Source organism: Cavia porcellus, unplaced genomic scaffold, assembly GCF_034190915.1.
Source record: "Cavia porcellus strain 051 isolate PalLab524CR breed Dunkin Hartley unplaced genomic scaffold, mCavPor4.1 scaffold_24, whole genome shotgun sequence".
Classification (NCBI taxonomy): domain Eukaryota; kingdom Metazoa; phylum Chordata; class Mammalia; order Rodentia; family Caviidae; genus Cavia; species Cavia porcellus.
In genome coordinates this window covers 39,948,910-39,965,042 of record NW_026947507.1, presented here as the reverse complement: position 1 = coordinate 39,965,042, position 16,133 = coordinate 39,948,910, and the positions used below count along the sequence as shown (strand labels likewise).

The following is a 16,133-nucleotide window of genomic DNA, read 5'->3' as shown; positions in this document are numbered from 1 at the left end:
TTATTATATAGAACTGTACCCCACCTCTGCTTGACGCATGTGTATTTCCCTACTACCCCTCCTCACTGTCATACCTTGAACTATTTGACACTCACTGTGGCAGCATAGAATCCTTGCCAGCCAGTCTACTTGGAAGAGACTTTGGAGCTTTTGGGTTCACTCTCGCTTTCAATGTTCCTGTATTTTAAAAAAATAAAAATAATTATTTTAAAGTATATTTCCTCCAGAACACTGTACTGTTTTGTTGGTATTGAAATGACAACCCAACCCCAACCTGTGAGCTGGGTGTGGTGGGAATCTGCTACCTGGGGAAGCCCTCTCTCCAGGTCCTCAAACTATGGACAAGCATCTGCAATTATGCAAGCATCCACATTATTTCTGTTTTCTTCCTTTGTACGAGTACATGTTTATAGTGCAGGATGACTATGTTTGTGGTAGGGAGCTGGTACATGTACATGACACATCTCAATTCTGCTTATATTCCCTTCTTTGACCTCTCCCCCCATCTCTTAGTCTCCTTCCCTTTCATGGAAGATCTTCCTGTTTCTCATTATCTGCCTTTTATTTGGCTATTTAACTTATCTATACCTTAAGTCTTTCATGTAAGAGAAACCATGTGACCTTTAAGTTTGGATTGTCTGGTTGATTTCACTTACCATTATGGTCTCAAGTTGCATTCATTTGCATATAAAAAGATTCAAGTACGTCTTTGTGGCCCGCTGGTACCCTACTGACTATAAACACCACAATTTCCTTAGCCATTCATCTGTTGATGAACAGATAGGCTACTTCCAAGATTAGCTGTTAGGATCTGTGCTGCTCTGAGCATGTGTCCCTGGAATACCTTTCTCAGAGCAGCTCATTTTCATAGGCAAACTGTTATTGGTGCTGATGTCTTTCAGCTTTTTGCTACACTTCACCTTTAGTCCTATTTATCTCTATAGTTTTACTAGCTTATTTTCCCCTACTGTTATTTGATATTAGTTTCACCACAATAAAGTTATCCAATGTAAGAAAATTATATCTAAGTATTAACAAGGTCTATTTAAAATTATTAGCTATTTCATATAATGCATACTATTTTCACAATGTCACATTAACTTCTCAGTATATATCCATGAAATACAGTTCATGCACACTGTTTTGTTAATTTAGTGAAATTTAAGTTCATTTGCAGTAAAACAAAGACATAGATATAAAATTCAAAGGTCAAAATTATTATTATTATTATTTTGGTCTTTTTCGTTTTTTATGGGTACCAGGGATCGAACTCACAACTGCCTGCTTGCAAGGCAGGCGCTTATGCCACTGAGCTAAATCCCCAGCCCTCCAAAATTATTTTATAGAAATTTCCCTAAGGAGAATTATACCGATCTTAATATTTATTTTTATCTTATAGTATAGTATAGTATTCCTATAGTTTATGTTCAGAAATCCATTGTTTTTTGAAGGGGATTGTTTTTGTGTTTTTGACAAAGTCTTGTTGTGTAGTTCAGACTGGTCTTGACCTGACTAGCCCAGGCTGGCCTTGAACTCGTGGTGATCCTTTTTCCTCAGCCTCCAATCTCCTTGGGCCGCCATGCCTGGACCATTACTTATTTTGAGACAGTCCTCCTCAGTTGCTATGCTACCCATCCCAGCTCAAACTTCAGATCCTCCTACCTCATCTTCCCAGAGGGCTGGTATTACAGGCATGTGCCACCCACTCAGCTACAAATTTTTAATCAGATTAAAATGATTGGTTTCTGTTGAGTATCCATTATATTATTAACATGTTAAATGCTAAATTTCCATATAAAAACAAAAGTTAAATCTGAATTATTACTATTTATATCTACCATGCTATTAATAAGTTATTATACCAAAAATTATAAACGTAATAGAATTTAAATGTGAAAGCAACATACTCATCATTTGCATAATCTTCAGTTTTCCATTTTTTCTTTTGGTAATAGACTTTTACCACTGTAGCAACCAGTACGGAGAAAATAACGAAAAAAGGAATGATCAAGAAAAATGGCCATTTTCTAGACTTGGTATGGTAAGCACCTTCAACGAAATACGTTTCTAGGAAAGAAAAACACCAGAGTTGAATTAGTAGGCAGTCACCAGGAATTCAGGAAAGATTACTTCGGCATTTTATTGTGACTCCTACAATACAAATTTAAACAATTCAGTGCTTTTATGATTAATAAATTTTAAATGAAGAAGATAATTTGACAGTATAAGTACAAAAATAAACTCTTCTGGAGCCTACACGGCATCCCTAACCCTCACTTTTTAACTGAGAAACTTCTCCCTTGGTAGTCAATACTAAAGATGCACTGTGATTTCTAGTCAATGGAATTTTTTAAATCAAAAACACTGGACATATAATAAAGTCTAAATTGTGTTTTAGTGCATTGATATTTATTTTTGTTTTGTCTAAGAAATTGTTGTTTATCCTAAGGTCATGAACATAATGTTTCCTGCTAGAAGATTTGTAATTTTAGTCTCTACATTTAATTCATAATCCGTTTCATGTAGGCTGTTAACCACATTAGGATTTTGAGGTTCATCTGGACATGGTAAACATTCACTTCAGTGCAATGTTTTGAACTGACTTTTCTTCTTCATCTTTGTGCTCTTACTGAAAAATTGATTAGCTATATTTTAATGCACATATCTGTAAAAATTCTGTTCCATTCTGTTGATACATTTATGCATCTAATCTTTAGCAATGCCCATGCACTGTCTCAGTTAATAGAATTATATACTAAATTTTTACTGTAAAGCAACTTAGTAAATTCAGTTTCAGGCAAACAGACTAAGCCTTTCTTTCTCCTTGCTCTTTTTTGAAAGTTATTTGACTCTTGGAAGAATTTTTTGCTACTTTAGAATCCTTTGTGTGTATTTTAGAATCAAATTTCTGAACAGCTGTGTGTATTTTCATTAATATTTCCGATCTAGGTGCTTTATAGAATTAAATTATGATATGATCTATTTATCATTAATATAACACGTATGTGATGTATAAATTTGCATTTTATATATATTAAAAGTACACAGTTAATTTAATGAGAATTGACATCCTAACCATCATGAGCCTTCCCATGGGTGACCTGTCCCATTTCCCCATTTATTCCAGTGTGTAACATCTATCTGAAAATTAGTTTTAGTCAATTCACGGACCAAGGGTAGAGAGAGCCAAGTCATACCAGCAAGCAAGCTCAGCCTGGAAATCAGCGCCATGCATGGGCTGCTGTCAGACTGGGACAGCCAGAACCAGCCCCTTCTGGCGCACTGGCTGGCAAACAAGAAGTACCAATCCCTCCCACCCCCATAAGCGACCAACTTATCCAGAGAAACACAGGCTGTGATGATAACTATGGAGGTAAAATGCAATTGGATGCCTGTGACGCTTTGTTGTTTCACTAACATTGCGGGTCTAGGGCCAGTGGTCTGATCACAGGTTCAGAGGATAGCGGTACACAGTGTGGCATCTGGGGGACCTGCTTCTGAGGGTTGCAGCCATGCTTGATGTGTGCAGATGTGTCTGCAGATTCAAATCACTCCTCTGACACATAAGTCCCGTCTCAGGGAGACGATGCTGCCAGCTACCGCTGTCTTCTTCCTTGAAGTTTTCCTTTTCACTCTCTCTGGGCTTCAACTCACAGTTAAGATTCTCCCCGGTCCAGGGGACCCACTGCCCTCCTTCTTGTCTTCCGCATGATGCTATTTCCAGTGTCTGGACAGTGACTCTCAGAGAGGCTGTTTTCTCTGCTGCTTACTGCTCCACTATCTCCCTGGAATTTCCATTGTGGTTTTTCGTTTTTGTTTTTGGTACTGGGGATCGAACTCATGACCTCTTACTTGTCAGACAGGCACTTGCACTGCTGAGTTACATCCCCAGCCCCGCACTGTGTTTTAATATGCACAGCTAAACAATCTGAGCTGATATTTTGTTGGGTGTTGGAGACTTTGTTCATAAAGGATATATTCTGTGATTTTTTTCTTTGTTAGTTTGCCTTGTCTGACTTTGCCATCGGAGTAATGTTTTCCTCATAAAATTAACTGATGGGTGTTTCCCTACCATTTTTTAAAAAACAATTATTTCTTCCTTGTAGAAATGTGGTTTTGCTCACTGTGTGAGACTATAGTTTGTTTTTGTTGGTAGTGGGTTTTCTGTACCATCAAGTTTTAGCATCTAGTTTCTTATTTCTACTCTTTGGTTGATAATCCACATTGCACAAGGAATACTCCTTTTCATATTTTGAGTAGGTTTATGGTCTGGATGTAACCCTACGTAGATTGGAGGAAGGAATGTATGAATTTTTCTTGATCATTCATCATGAGCTGATACAATTCCTTTAGCATGTGGGTTTCTGTGTACCAAATAACAAAGTACGTCTACTATATGAAGGCTATTTCAAAAAGCCTGTTGGACGTAAGTTTTTTCTCTGTATTGAGCCTTAGTAAGGCTGCTATGGGAAAACTTACTTAAAATTCTTCTAGGCTTCTTGTGAGTGAATTCTTAGGAGTCCTTTCCATAAAACTCTTCGGCCTTTTGTATAGATGAAGAAGTCTTTGCCAGACATTAACTTAGAATTTTATGAAGTTTTAACAAGGATATTATAGGAGAATGCTTGATATATATTTTAATCTGATAATTTTGGGGAGGGGTACCAGGGATCGAGTTCATGACCTTGTGTTTACCAGGCAAGCAGTTAAGCCACCGAGTTAAATCCCCAGCTGAGATAAAATTTTACTACTAAAGAATTTGGCGATAGACTAAGAATGAAAATTAACCTTACTTTTATTCTCCTTCTAAATGTCTTATGTTTACCTTGCATTTTACTTGTTATCAAATCAAAGCACAGGTGTCACCAAAGTTTTTAAAATTTAACCATTTAAAATGATGTTCTATACGCTTTCCATTTGTTATTAATACGTACCAGGGATTGGTTCATATCGTAGATTACCGCTGTCAACACTCCCTCCAGGCTTTGTCGAATCTTGGGTCTCGCAGTTTGGAGGTACATAGGTGGGATTACAGTGACAGTGCCTTTTGTTATTGCATACCTAAGGTAGGAGCATATCACCTTCTAAGATAAGCATCTGGATTTGCAGGTGTTCAAGAATTGTAAAATAGTTCTTAGGTAAAATAAAACTGATTTTCCTACTTGGTTTATGAGAATATAAGTGTGCATATGAGGGTACATGCACACATGCCCTCGTGGATGTGTGTGTGTGTGTGTGTGTGTGTGTGTGTGTGTGTGCGTGCATGTGTGCATGTCTGTGTGCTATGCATTTGTTCCCGTGGATTAGTCTAAGTGACTGATGAACTCACAGTACCACTACTTACACCATGATCACTGCAAGTGGCTGGTGTGCAGTCATATCCCAAATACGAACTGGATACACACTGTTGTTGCCTACAAACCTAAAAGAAAGGAGTAAGTCAGAATAAACTCCTTCATATGCTATCTAGATTTGTCACTTAATTTAAAGCATCCTCTACTATACCAAAAATAAAAGCTAGGGTGAAATATTGCCTCATCCCAGTTAGAATGGCTATGATCAAAAAGACAAAAAAGTAATAAAGATTGGTGAGGATTTGGAGAAATGGTGAACTCTTGTATGCTACTCATGGGATGTAAACTAGCACATCAGTTACGGGAAATGGTATGAAGTTTCCCACTCCCACCCCAAATAAATTGGAACTACCGTAACATCCAATAACACCCCTATTGGATCTATTTATCTCCAGCTCCAGCTCCAGCTCCAGCTCCAGCTCCAGCTCCAGCTCTAGCTCTAGCTCTATCTCCTATCAGTGGATTGGTGGATACAGGGCATGTGGTACGTAGAAGATGGAACACTATTCAGCCATAAAAATGAAATCTTGTCATTCATGACAACATGGGTGGGCCTGGAGGACAGTATGTTAAGTGAAATATGCCAGCACAGAGGATGAATACCATATGATCCAATCACATGTGAATCTGGAAATTTTAAATGGAAGTTGAGATTAGAAAGTGGTGACCAGTGACTAGAGACAATATGGGAAGGGTGACATGGAGAAGAACTGGTCCATAGGTACAAAGCTACTGTTAGAAAGGAGGAATAAATTATGGTACGGAGCAGTGTGATTTTGAGGATTCTCACAATGAACAGATGACAAATAGTTGATGCAATGGGTAAGCTAATTCCTGATTTGATTATTACACAAATGTATCCATATTTCAAAACTTCACATTGTACCAGTGAACATATATAATTATTATATATCAAAATAATAAAAACCTGTCCAATATGAAGTGATTGTATAAACACCATGAGAGGTAGGTGTGTTTTCATCAAAAAATGCTAAGGAATGACAAGAAATAGAAAAAATATGTTCATTTTAATGGAAAATCTGAAGTGATGGAAATTTGTTTTAAAATATGTGTGCCTGATATCCTCAAAGACTTAAAAAGAAGACATGGACCAAAAAAAAAAAAAAAAAAAAAAAAAAGAAATGGAAAGAAATCAGGACAATAATGTATGGGGAAATGAGATTATCAATAAAGAGATTATTATAAAAAGAAAGAGAAAAAGAAATTATAAAAGAGAAATTATAAAAAGAACCAAACAGAAATTCCGGTTCAGAAACTGTAATAACCGGATTGAAAAATTTACTAGATTAACTCCACTGCTATCATCAATTGGTCAAAAGACAAAGACGAGGGGCCTTAAAAGTGGTAAGTGAAAACCAGTCATCACATGCAAGGAACCCTAATAAGATTAGCAGCAAATTTCTGAACGGAAGAGGCCAGAAGAGAATGGAGAACTGGTAAGGGAGGGCCCAACTAAGAATTCTGCAGAAAACCACCCTTTGAAATGAAGACTGCTATCGCCTAGATTGGAGGAAAATAACTGAGGGAATTAACTACCAGAAGAGCTGGCTTGCAAGAATTACTAAAGGAAATTCTTCAGAATGAAAGAAATGAACGTAGTCATTAATAAGAAGTCCTGTGGAGAGATAAAGAACTCTAGTAAAGATAAATAAATGACCAAGTATAAAAACCAGTATTATTCTAATTTTTATTTGCAACTCTACTTCTCTTTCTTCCTTTCTTTTTTGTCTTTTTGAGACAGAATTTCACTACGCAGATCAGGCTGGCCTTGGGCTCACTTTGTAGCCCAAACTAGACTCTAAGTTGCAATGATCCTCCTCCTGCCTCAGCCTCCCGAGTCCTGGAATTACAGGAGTGTGCCACCATGCCCGGCTTAATTTTCTATAAGATGTGAAACGAATGCATAAAAGCATTATAAATCTACATTAATAGATACATGATATAAAAGGATGTGACTTTTGACATTAACAAGTTGTAAAGTGGTACTAACTATATGTACCACATTGAGAGGTTAAACAGAAAAAGCACTGTGATCCCATATAAAAAGACAGACACTATGGTAACTACTATTCTTTAAAAAAAATTATTTAGCTATTTCTTATGTTTATTTTAATTAAGGGAAAAACTTAAAAAATTAGGATATATAGTAGTAACTCTTTTTGATCTCCTATTAACTTGTTTTGAAGTCCTGTAATACTCCCAAGATCTTGTTTTGACTGATTAGACTCTGTTCCATTCTGTGCGACAGTAGCAAGTTTGAAGGTATAGGCAACTAATTTGAAGGCAATAAGATTCACAAAGATGCCCATTCTGGTTTGACTATTGTCTCCTTTGGAAGTCCTGCAATGTTCACAATGCCTAAGTTTTATTGGTCTTGTTCTCCACTGTTTTGTCCAACTTTATAATATCTAATGAGATAGACAATTCCTTTTAAGGAAACAAGAGACAATGTTGATAACCATTGTTGATGACCTTGTACTCTGTTCTACATCATGTGCTATGTCTATCCTTGGTTTGGACTTACAGCTTTGTTTTGCCATATTTGACTTTATTATCTCCCCCCCAAGAGAGTAATGAGAACTGAGGAGTAATAAAATCCAAAATGTGTAAATTTTGTTATAAAAAAGAGAGGGAGGGAAAAAAAAAAAGAGCTCTAACGGATATAACAACAAGTGTGTTTAGGGATGTTAAATAGCTGACTATATTAATGTTTTTGGATCATTGAACACAGCTGTTTGCAGTCTCTCCGTTTGAATGTCTACTTTGTATTCTTTGATACTGTGATTTGAGCAACTATTTCCAAGATGATATTATGTAATCTATTAACAGGTGATTTCTTACTGTTATGTTTATTTTTTTTTTTTGTAGTTCTGTATTATGTGTAACCTTACACTGCTTTGTCTTGTTTTGTGTTTTTCTCTTTTTCCTCTTAAATAAAAAAAAAAAAAAAAAAAAAAAAAAAAAAAAAACAGAAAAAGCAAGTCAGAGAATGGAATGTTTTTATCAAAGTGCATAGTTAGAAACTAGTTTATATTTTTGCATACACATATGTATATCAACAGCTTGAAAACATGTTCATCAGAATGGAGATACAACTACATTTCAGATATGTGACATCCGTACGTGTCTGTTTTACCCTGTGAATTCATTATTTCCATTTCTAAAATGGGCATTATTATTATTATTATTATCTAAAAATAATTATACAACTACTATGTCAATGAGCATGTTGAAAAAGCTGAAATTCCCTTTGACCCTGCTGTACGTCTTGGGGTTACATTCTTGAGGAGCTGAAGACCCCATACTGCGATACCCCTGCATGCCCATGTTTGCAAGCAGCACAGCTCATAACAGCTAGATCTTGGTAGCAACCCACAGGCTTATCAACAGACAAGTAGATAAGGAAAGCGTGATACATAGATGCAATTTCGGGTCACAAAGAAGGTTCCATTTGAGTCGTTTGTAGGAAATTAAGACAATAATAAGCATGCCAAACAGAGAAGATTAAAATCGCATGGTTTCTCTGATATGAGAAACCCAAAATATACACAGTTTGAAGGAGAAAACGAAAAATGGATGATAGGAAACCAAGAGGCAGAGCTTGTGGACTGGGGTGGAGAGGGGACAGGGAAGGAGTGTAAATAAAAATGATTAAGACACAATGTGTGTACGGACCAGTTCCCCCAGGACAAATGGAATTACTGTGTACACACATAGCCTAATAGGAATAAATAAATAAATTAAGTAAATAAATTCTAAAAATTATTTCAAAAGATAATTCATGATGTTAGGAGTGTTCCCTGTGAAACAAGGGATAATTTAATAAAATACAGTGAACAAACAGCATGATTCTCAAGTCACACAACTTCCACAAGAAAAAGGGTAGCCATCAAAAACTTAGCAGAAATAGCACCTGTCCTTGATTGCAGATTATATTTGACTCTTAAATTGTTTTCTTATTTTCCAGATTCCAGTGTTGACTGTACATTTCAGCTATGAGAAAATACTAAATATGTATCATTTAAGAATGCAGCACTGGGGGTGGCACTGTCTGTCATCCCAGCACTCGGGAGGCCGAGGCAGGAGGATCACTGTGAGTTTGAGGCCAGCCTGGGCTACAAAGTGAGTTCAAGGCCTGCCTGAACTACACAGTGAGACCCTGTATCAAGCACAAGCACAAACACAAGCACAAAACAAAACAAAAATTCCAAACCCAAAAGCCAAAAATCAAAATCAATACCAAAAACAACCACAGTATAAAGTATTCAAAAGTGACTGGGGAAGAAGAAACTACCTACCTCACTCGGGCCACACACGGTGCCATCTCTTACCCACATCAGTGCACTCTTGGCGTGACCAGGAGGATATTCTATGCTGACACAGATATGGCCGCTGATGTTGGCATAAATGGTCATGCCTTCCTTGTTTCTCAGGATTTCGCTCTTATCATAGGAACAGATTAATTTTCCACACTTCCAATTGCTGTGATTCACACACAGACAGAAATCATTCATCTTAATACATATGTGCCTATCACTACAAAAGCACATCAGTTCAAAGAAACTCTCAGCATTTGCAGTAGAACACATGCAGTTAACTCTCAAGTACACCCCCAAGACAGCGATTTCTCAAATTGCTAACTGAACATTTCAATAGTGATTATGAACTACTCCTTGTTATTGTGATACTTCTTTTGATGATGACTTCACTCTTTTCTGGTCGTTAAGCATCACCCCCAAATATATTCTTTCTTTTCTGTTTTGAAACAGGGTCTCATTTTGCAGTCCAGCTTGGTCCTGAACTCACAGTGATCCTCCAGACTCAGCTTCCCGAGTGCTGGGATTACAAGCATGAGCCATTGCTCCCTGCTTCTACTTTTAAAACATGAGAGAATTTGTCCAGTTACCAGGCTCGTTTGGCTTTCCTTACAGCCTCACATCATCAGACTCACACTGGTCCGATGCTGGAACCACACCCAAGAAGGAATACATGTCGTTCATATGTGAAATAAACTTCAAGGTGGGGACAGAGCAGGAGGCAGGAGAGAGATGGGGGGAGGGGTGGCGAGAAGGATCAAGATGTGACACATCCTGTGCGATACCCCATCGTGAATGTTTTTATTATGAATATAATGAATATGCTAATAAAAAAGGAGAAAAAAGAAAAGAAATTCTACTATCCCCAAGATTCATACAATTTGGTAAAGACACAAATTCTAAGCCACCACCACTGGTGCAGGACACGCAGTGGGCAGCCGGCCCTGCTGTTCGGGATTCCCCGTCTGAACCTCACATGTGCGGCTCTAGCAGGGCTCTGATGGGTTTCAGGAATACACATTCTCCTCATCTTTGCTAATGTACACCTGACAAATAGGAGTTCTATGTATCGAGCTAAAAAAAAGTGGTGCAAGCCACATTGAAATCATACAAACAGAAAGCAAAAAAGACGATCTACAAAAGAACAATAGCACAACCAAAATGTGATATTTCAGCACTGAAAAGTGCAAACCAAAAGACTGCTAAATGGTACTGTCAGTGTGGAATATAGATATCTGGCCGCCTATGGTTTGAAGAGAAGACATCCTCGAAGTTGAGCACAGGCTATCATCAGACAGTAACCAGGAAAACTCATCACCAAGCAAAATGTGTGCTGAGTTCTTCAAAGGGAAGAGAATTTGGTTTCTCTGGAAGGTTCTAGTGGTGGGAAGGACAGAGAGCATTCTCGGCTTACCGAAGTTTCTGTCTGTTTCCATAACATAAAAGAGTTTATCCTGCATCAGTGCTGGGTTCCTTGATGAATCAGACACCAGGACAGAGGCAACTATAGATGCCGCTAAAAGAAGCAGCTTGTGGGGGAAGACAAAGTGGCCTAAACCATTCTATACCTAGTCAGGTTTAAGACAGAGCCAAGTAAACAAAAACAGAGCCTCAGATCTATGGAAACGTACCCATGGTGGAGAGTAAACTCTTCGCTACATTTTTATTTTGTGGTCCATCTTGGCAGTACATCATAACGGTTCCTGTTGTGAACTGGTACACTTACGTAACACATGAGTTTTTGTTCATACCCCAACCGCATATTTTGGCCCCTTTTTCCTTTTGCTACAGATTTACCTCCCTATTTCTTATCGATTTTATCTTTTTCTTTTTTTTGGCTTTTTGAGACAGGCTCTCACTGTGTAGGTCAGGCTGGTTTTCAGCTCACTTTGTAGCCCAGGCTGGCTTTGAACTCACAGTGATCCTCCTGCCTCAGCCTCCTCCCAAGTGTTAGGATTATAGGTGCACACCACCATGCCCGGCTTATTAGTCATCACTCATTTTGCTCTTTATACTTTATGTTTCTCATAAAAGATACACCATGTGGGGCTGGGGATTTAGCTCAGCGGCATAAGCACCTACCTTGCAAACAGGCAGTCGTGAGTTTGATCCCCAGTACCAATAAAAAAGAAAAAGACAAAAACAAAATACACCATGCAATATCTAGCCTTCTGTATCTATTTCAATTACATCTGTCTTCTTACACAACACTCAAATTTGTCTTCATAGCTGTAATAGTCCTCTGTCAAAGCCAGCACATTTCTCCCCATTTTGTAGGTTGTCTCTTCACTGTATTGTTTGTTTCAGTGATTGTGCAGAAACTTTTTGATAGGGTCCTGATTCTTGATATTATTTCTGGTGTAACTGGGTTTCTGTTCAGAAAGACCTTGCCTATGCTTATGTCTTCAAGAGTTTTATCTCATTTACTTTCCAGCAGGTTAAATATTTCCATTTTAACACTTTGGTCTTGGATCCATTTCTATTCTGGTTTAGTACATGGTGAGAGACATGAATGTAGATTCAATCTCATGTTGATAGTTCTCCTGGCACTGTTTGTTAAGCTGACTTTCCTCCAGCTCAAACTTTTGGCCCTCTTGTCAGAGATCTGAGAGCTGGATATACCTGGGGTTGTTTCTGTGTCCTCTGTTCTCTTCCATTGACCCACACATTTGTTTTTGCACCATTAGGACTTGTGTCTACATGTCCCTCCAAAGCCTCATGGGGTCATAGGGGTTGGGGAGTTTTCAGAGGTGGCTGGATCTAGAATGCATGATGCTGGGATTCAGAGCGTGTGGTTGCTAAATTAGCTCACTGATTGGTTCGGCACCTGTCCTAAGCCAGGTAGCCTATAAGAGGGGCAGAGAGAAGCTGGAGAAGCTGCTGTTGCTGCTTGTGGCTGGCTCACCTTGCTATCTTCCTCCCATCATGAACTGTTTCTCTTCTGAGATGTTCCTCTGCCGCACCACCCTGCCTTGGAGCTGGCCAGTTATCGGCTGAAAGCTCCACAAACGGTGAGCTAAACAAAACTTAACTCCTGTAACTTTGGGTACTAGGTATTTTGTCTCAGCAACAAGCAAAATGTAAGACATGTGCCAGTACCATACTTTATTAAAGGATCACTATAGTTTTGTAATGTAAGTTTAAGTCTTGAATTGTGATGACCCCTGGTTTGTTGCTTTTGTTATTCTGAATCTTTCTTGGCTCCGTATGAATTTTAGGATTGTTTTCTCTAGTTCTGTGAAGGATGCTACTGTTATTTAGATTGGGATTGCATTAACTTTGTGTATGTTTTCAAAAGATGGCCATTTTGATTATATTGGTTTTGCTTATCCAAGAAGAGAGATATCTTTTTCTTATGTCCTCTTCTAGCTCCTTTTTCCAAGGACTGTGGATTTCTTTGTAATTACTTCCTTAGTTAAATTATTGGATTTTTCCCAATTTTTTTTCTTGGTGATTTCATTATTGGTGTAAAGGAACACTATTGGCTTTTAATTTCCTGATTTTACCTGATTGCTCTGGCTAATGTTCTAAGGACTGTATTAAAAACAAGTGGTTATCTTGCTCCTGACATTGGAGGGGGGGCATTTAGGTTTCCCCTATTTAATATCATTTTGGAAGTGGGGTTGTGATAAGTGGTTTTTATTAGAATGAGATTAGATCCTTCTGTGTCCATTTTTTTCAGGGGTTTTCTCATGAATGTATGTTGGATTTTTAATGGAAAAAATAAAACAAAATTTCATAACAAAATAGTAGGAGAATAACAATAGTTCATATACAGTGTATTGTTATCTTTGAAGTAGTTACTCAGAGTACAAGATTTGGGCATAAAAATTCCAAATGATATTAGCACAAATCTTTCTTTGCAATGAACTAGGAAAAACTCGTAGCATAACCATGTCATTTTTTTCCTTTTCCTTTCCTTTGTTTCCAATTTCTACCACCCTCATTCCTCTTTCCTTTTGAATAATTCCTCCCCATTTCATAAAATTATACGTCTTGGTCCTTATATACTCTTTCAGTTTCTCACACCAAGGAGGCAATATGATGCTTGCACATGTGAGTCTGATTTATTTCACTTACAATATGATCTCAATGTGCATCCATTTACCTATAAATGTCTCATCTATTCTTCTTAATGACTGAGTAGTACTCCATTATATAAAAATATCACATCATTTTAATCTATTCCTCAGTTGGTGGAAGTTTGTGCTGTTTACAAGATTTACTGTGTTGCTATAAACATGGGTGAATATAAATCACTGTGATATGTTGCTTCTAATTCTTCCGGGAAGATAACCAGAAGGGGAACAGATGGGTTAAAGGGACCTTTAATCCTGGTTTTTGAGGACTCTCCATACTGATTTCCACAGTAGTCGTACTAGTCTACACTCCCACCACAGTAGAGAAGGGCTCCTCTTTCCCCACAGCCCTTACCGCATTTGTTATTGGTTGATTTCTTGTTATTGACTGATTCTTTCTGTACTGAGATGGAAACGCAGTGTTCTTTTAATTTGCATCTCTTGAATGACCAGTGATGCTGAACATTTTTTCATATATTTAATTGCTGTTTATATTTCTTCATCTAAGGAGTCCTTATCTCTGATGCCCATTTTTTTCAAAACCATTTTAATTAAAAAAAAACAAACAAAATTTCAAAACATATCAGTTGGGGCAACAATGATACATACATTGTGCACTGTCAACCCCAAATCACACACCCAGCACACAAGACATCAGATTACAATTGTCTGAACAATACCAGCACAAACATTTCTCTCCAGTGAACTCAGAGAAATCAATGGTATAGCTGTTTTAGCTTTTTAATATACCTATACATATACATGTACGTATGTTGTTACTTTCAGATTCTCATACTAGTGAGATAATATGATGTTTACATATGTGTCTTATTTCATTAATGAGTAAGGTCTCAAGTTCAGATGCCCATTTTCAAATTGGGTCTTTGAATTTTGGAGATCTGATTTTTTTCAATTCTTTATATGTTCTAGATATAAGTCATTTGAGGGACAACTGGCCAACACATTTTTCCTTCTAGGGGTGTTTTTTCACTCTAATGGTGATTTCTTTTGCTGTACAAAAGCTTTTTTTTAATAAAATGAGATTCCAGTTGTTAATCTTTCTAGTGTTTCCCATGTGATCAGGGTTTTGTTCATGAAGTATTTGGCTACATCTATGTCTTCAAGAGTTTTACCTATTCTCTCTTCTCACAGATTTAGTGTTTTCACCCTAATATTTAAATATTTGATCTATTTCAATCATAGTTTCATGGATAGTGAGGCACATGGGTCTAGTATTAATATTTTTGCAAGTGAAAATCCATTTATTAAACAGCATATCTTTCTTCCAGTCAATGTGTTTGACACCTTTGACAAAGATAAGGTGACTGAATATGTTTGGAGTTGTTTCTGTATCTTCCAATCTGTTCCACTAATTCTCAGTGTTTTTTTCAGTACCATGCTGTTTTTATCACTAGAGCTTTGGAGTATAATTTCAAGTCAGGGATTGTGATGCCTTTTGCCTTGCTATTGTTCTCTAGAATTGTTTTAGCTATTCTAGGTCTCCTCTGGTTCCAAATGAATTTTAGGGATATTTTCTCTAGTTCTGTGAGGTATGCTAATGATATTTTGATTGGAATTGCATTAAATTTGTATATCAATTTTGGGAATATGGCCATTTTCAAAATGTTGGTTCTTCCTATACATGAGCAATTTTCTGATATCCCCCTCAATCTCCTTTTTCAGAGTTCTTAACTTTTCAATGTATAGATCTTTTACGTTCTTTGTTAGATTAATTCATAAGTGCTAAACTTTTTGGGATGCTATTGTAAAAAATATGGTTTCTCTAAATTCTCTTTCAGTGTGTTTGTTGTTTGTGTACAAGAACACTGCTTTGAGTATTGAGTTCATATCTAGCTATGCTACTGAATTTGGAGTTTTGGGGGTGGCCTATGATAATTTAACTTCTTCCTTTCCTATCCTTATATCTTTTATTTTTTTCTCCTGCCTAGTTGCTTTGGATAATGTTTCCAGAACTATATTGACTAGGAGTGGTGATAGTGTGCATCCTTGTCTAGTTCTTGATTTTAGGGTAAATGCTTCCAGTTTTTACCATTCAGTATGATGTCAGCTGTTGATGTATCACAGATGGCTTTATCAGATTGAGATAAAGACCATCTATTCCAATTTTCTGTAGGTTTTATTTTTGGATCATGAATAGGTGCTGGACTTTGTTTTTTTCTGTATCTACTGAGATCATCATGTGATTTTTGTTTTTGGCTCTGTTAATATGGTGTATTACATTTATTGGTTTGTATATGTTGAACCATCCTGCATTTCTGGGATGAATCCCATTTCCTAATGTATATAATCTTCTTGATTTTCTGCATTTTGTTTTCATGATTTCTTTTGTTGTCATTTTCATC

At 37.2% G+C, this 16,133-nt stretch overlaps 1 protein-coding gene across 1 annotated transcript in view; it reads right to left on the bottom strand.

The window, feature by feature from the left end:
* Adam2 (ADAM metallopeptidase domain 2) overlaps positions 1 to 16,133 on the bottom strand; it is a gene marked incomplete at its 3' end in the record, with an annotated part of 57,688 nt that overhangs the window by 608 nt on the left and 40,947 nt on the right. The window contains 5 exon segments of the mRNA NM_001172910.1: positions 75 to 177; positions 1,908 to 2,067; positions 4,935 to 5,061; positions 5,345 to 5,422; positions 9,674 to 9,857. Coding sequence (NP_001166381.1) covers positions 126 to 177; positions 1,908 to 2,067; positions 4,935 to 5,061; positions 5,345 to 5,422; positions 9,674 to 9,857 — 601 coding nt within the window.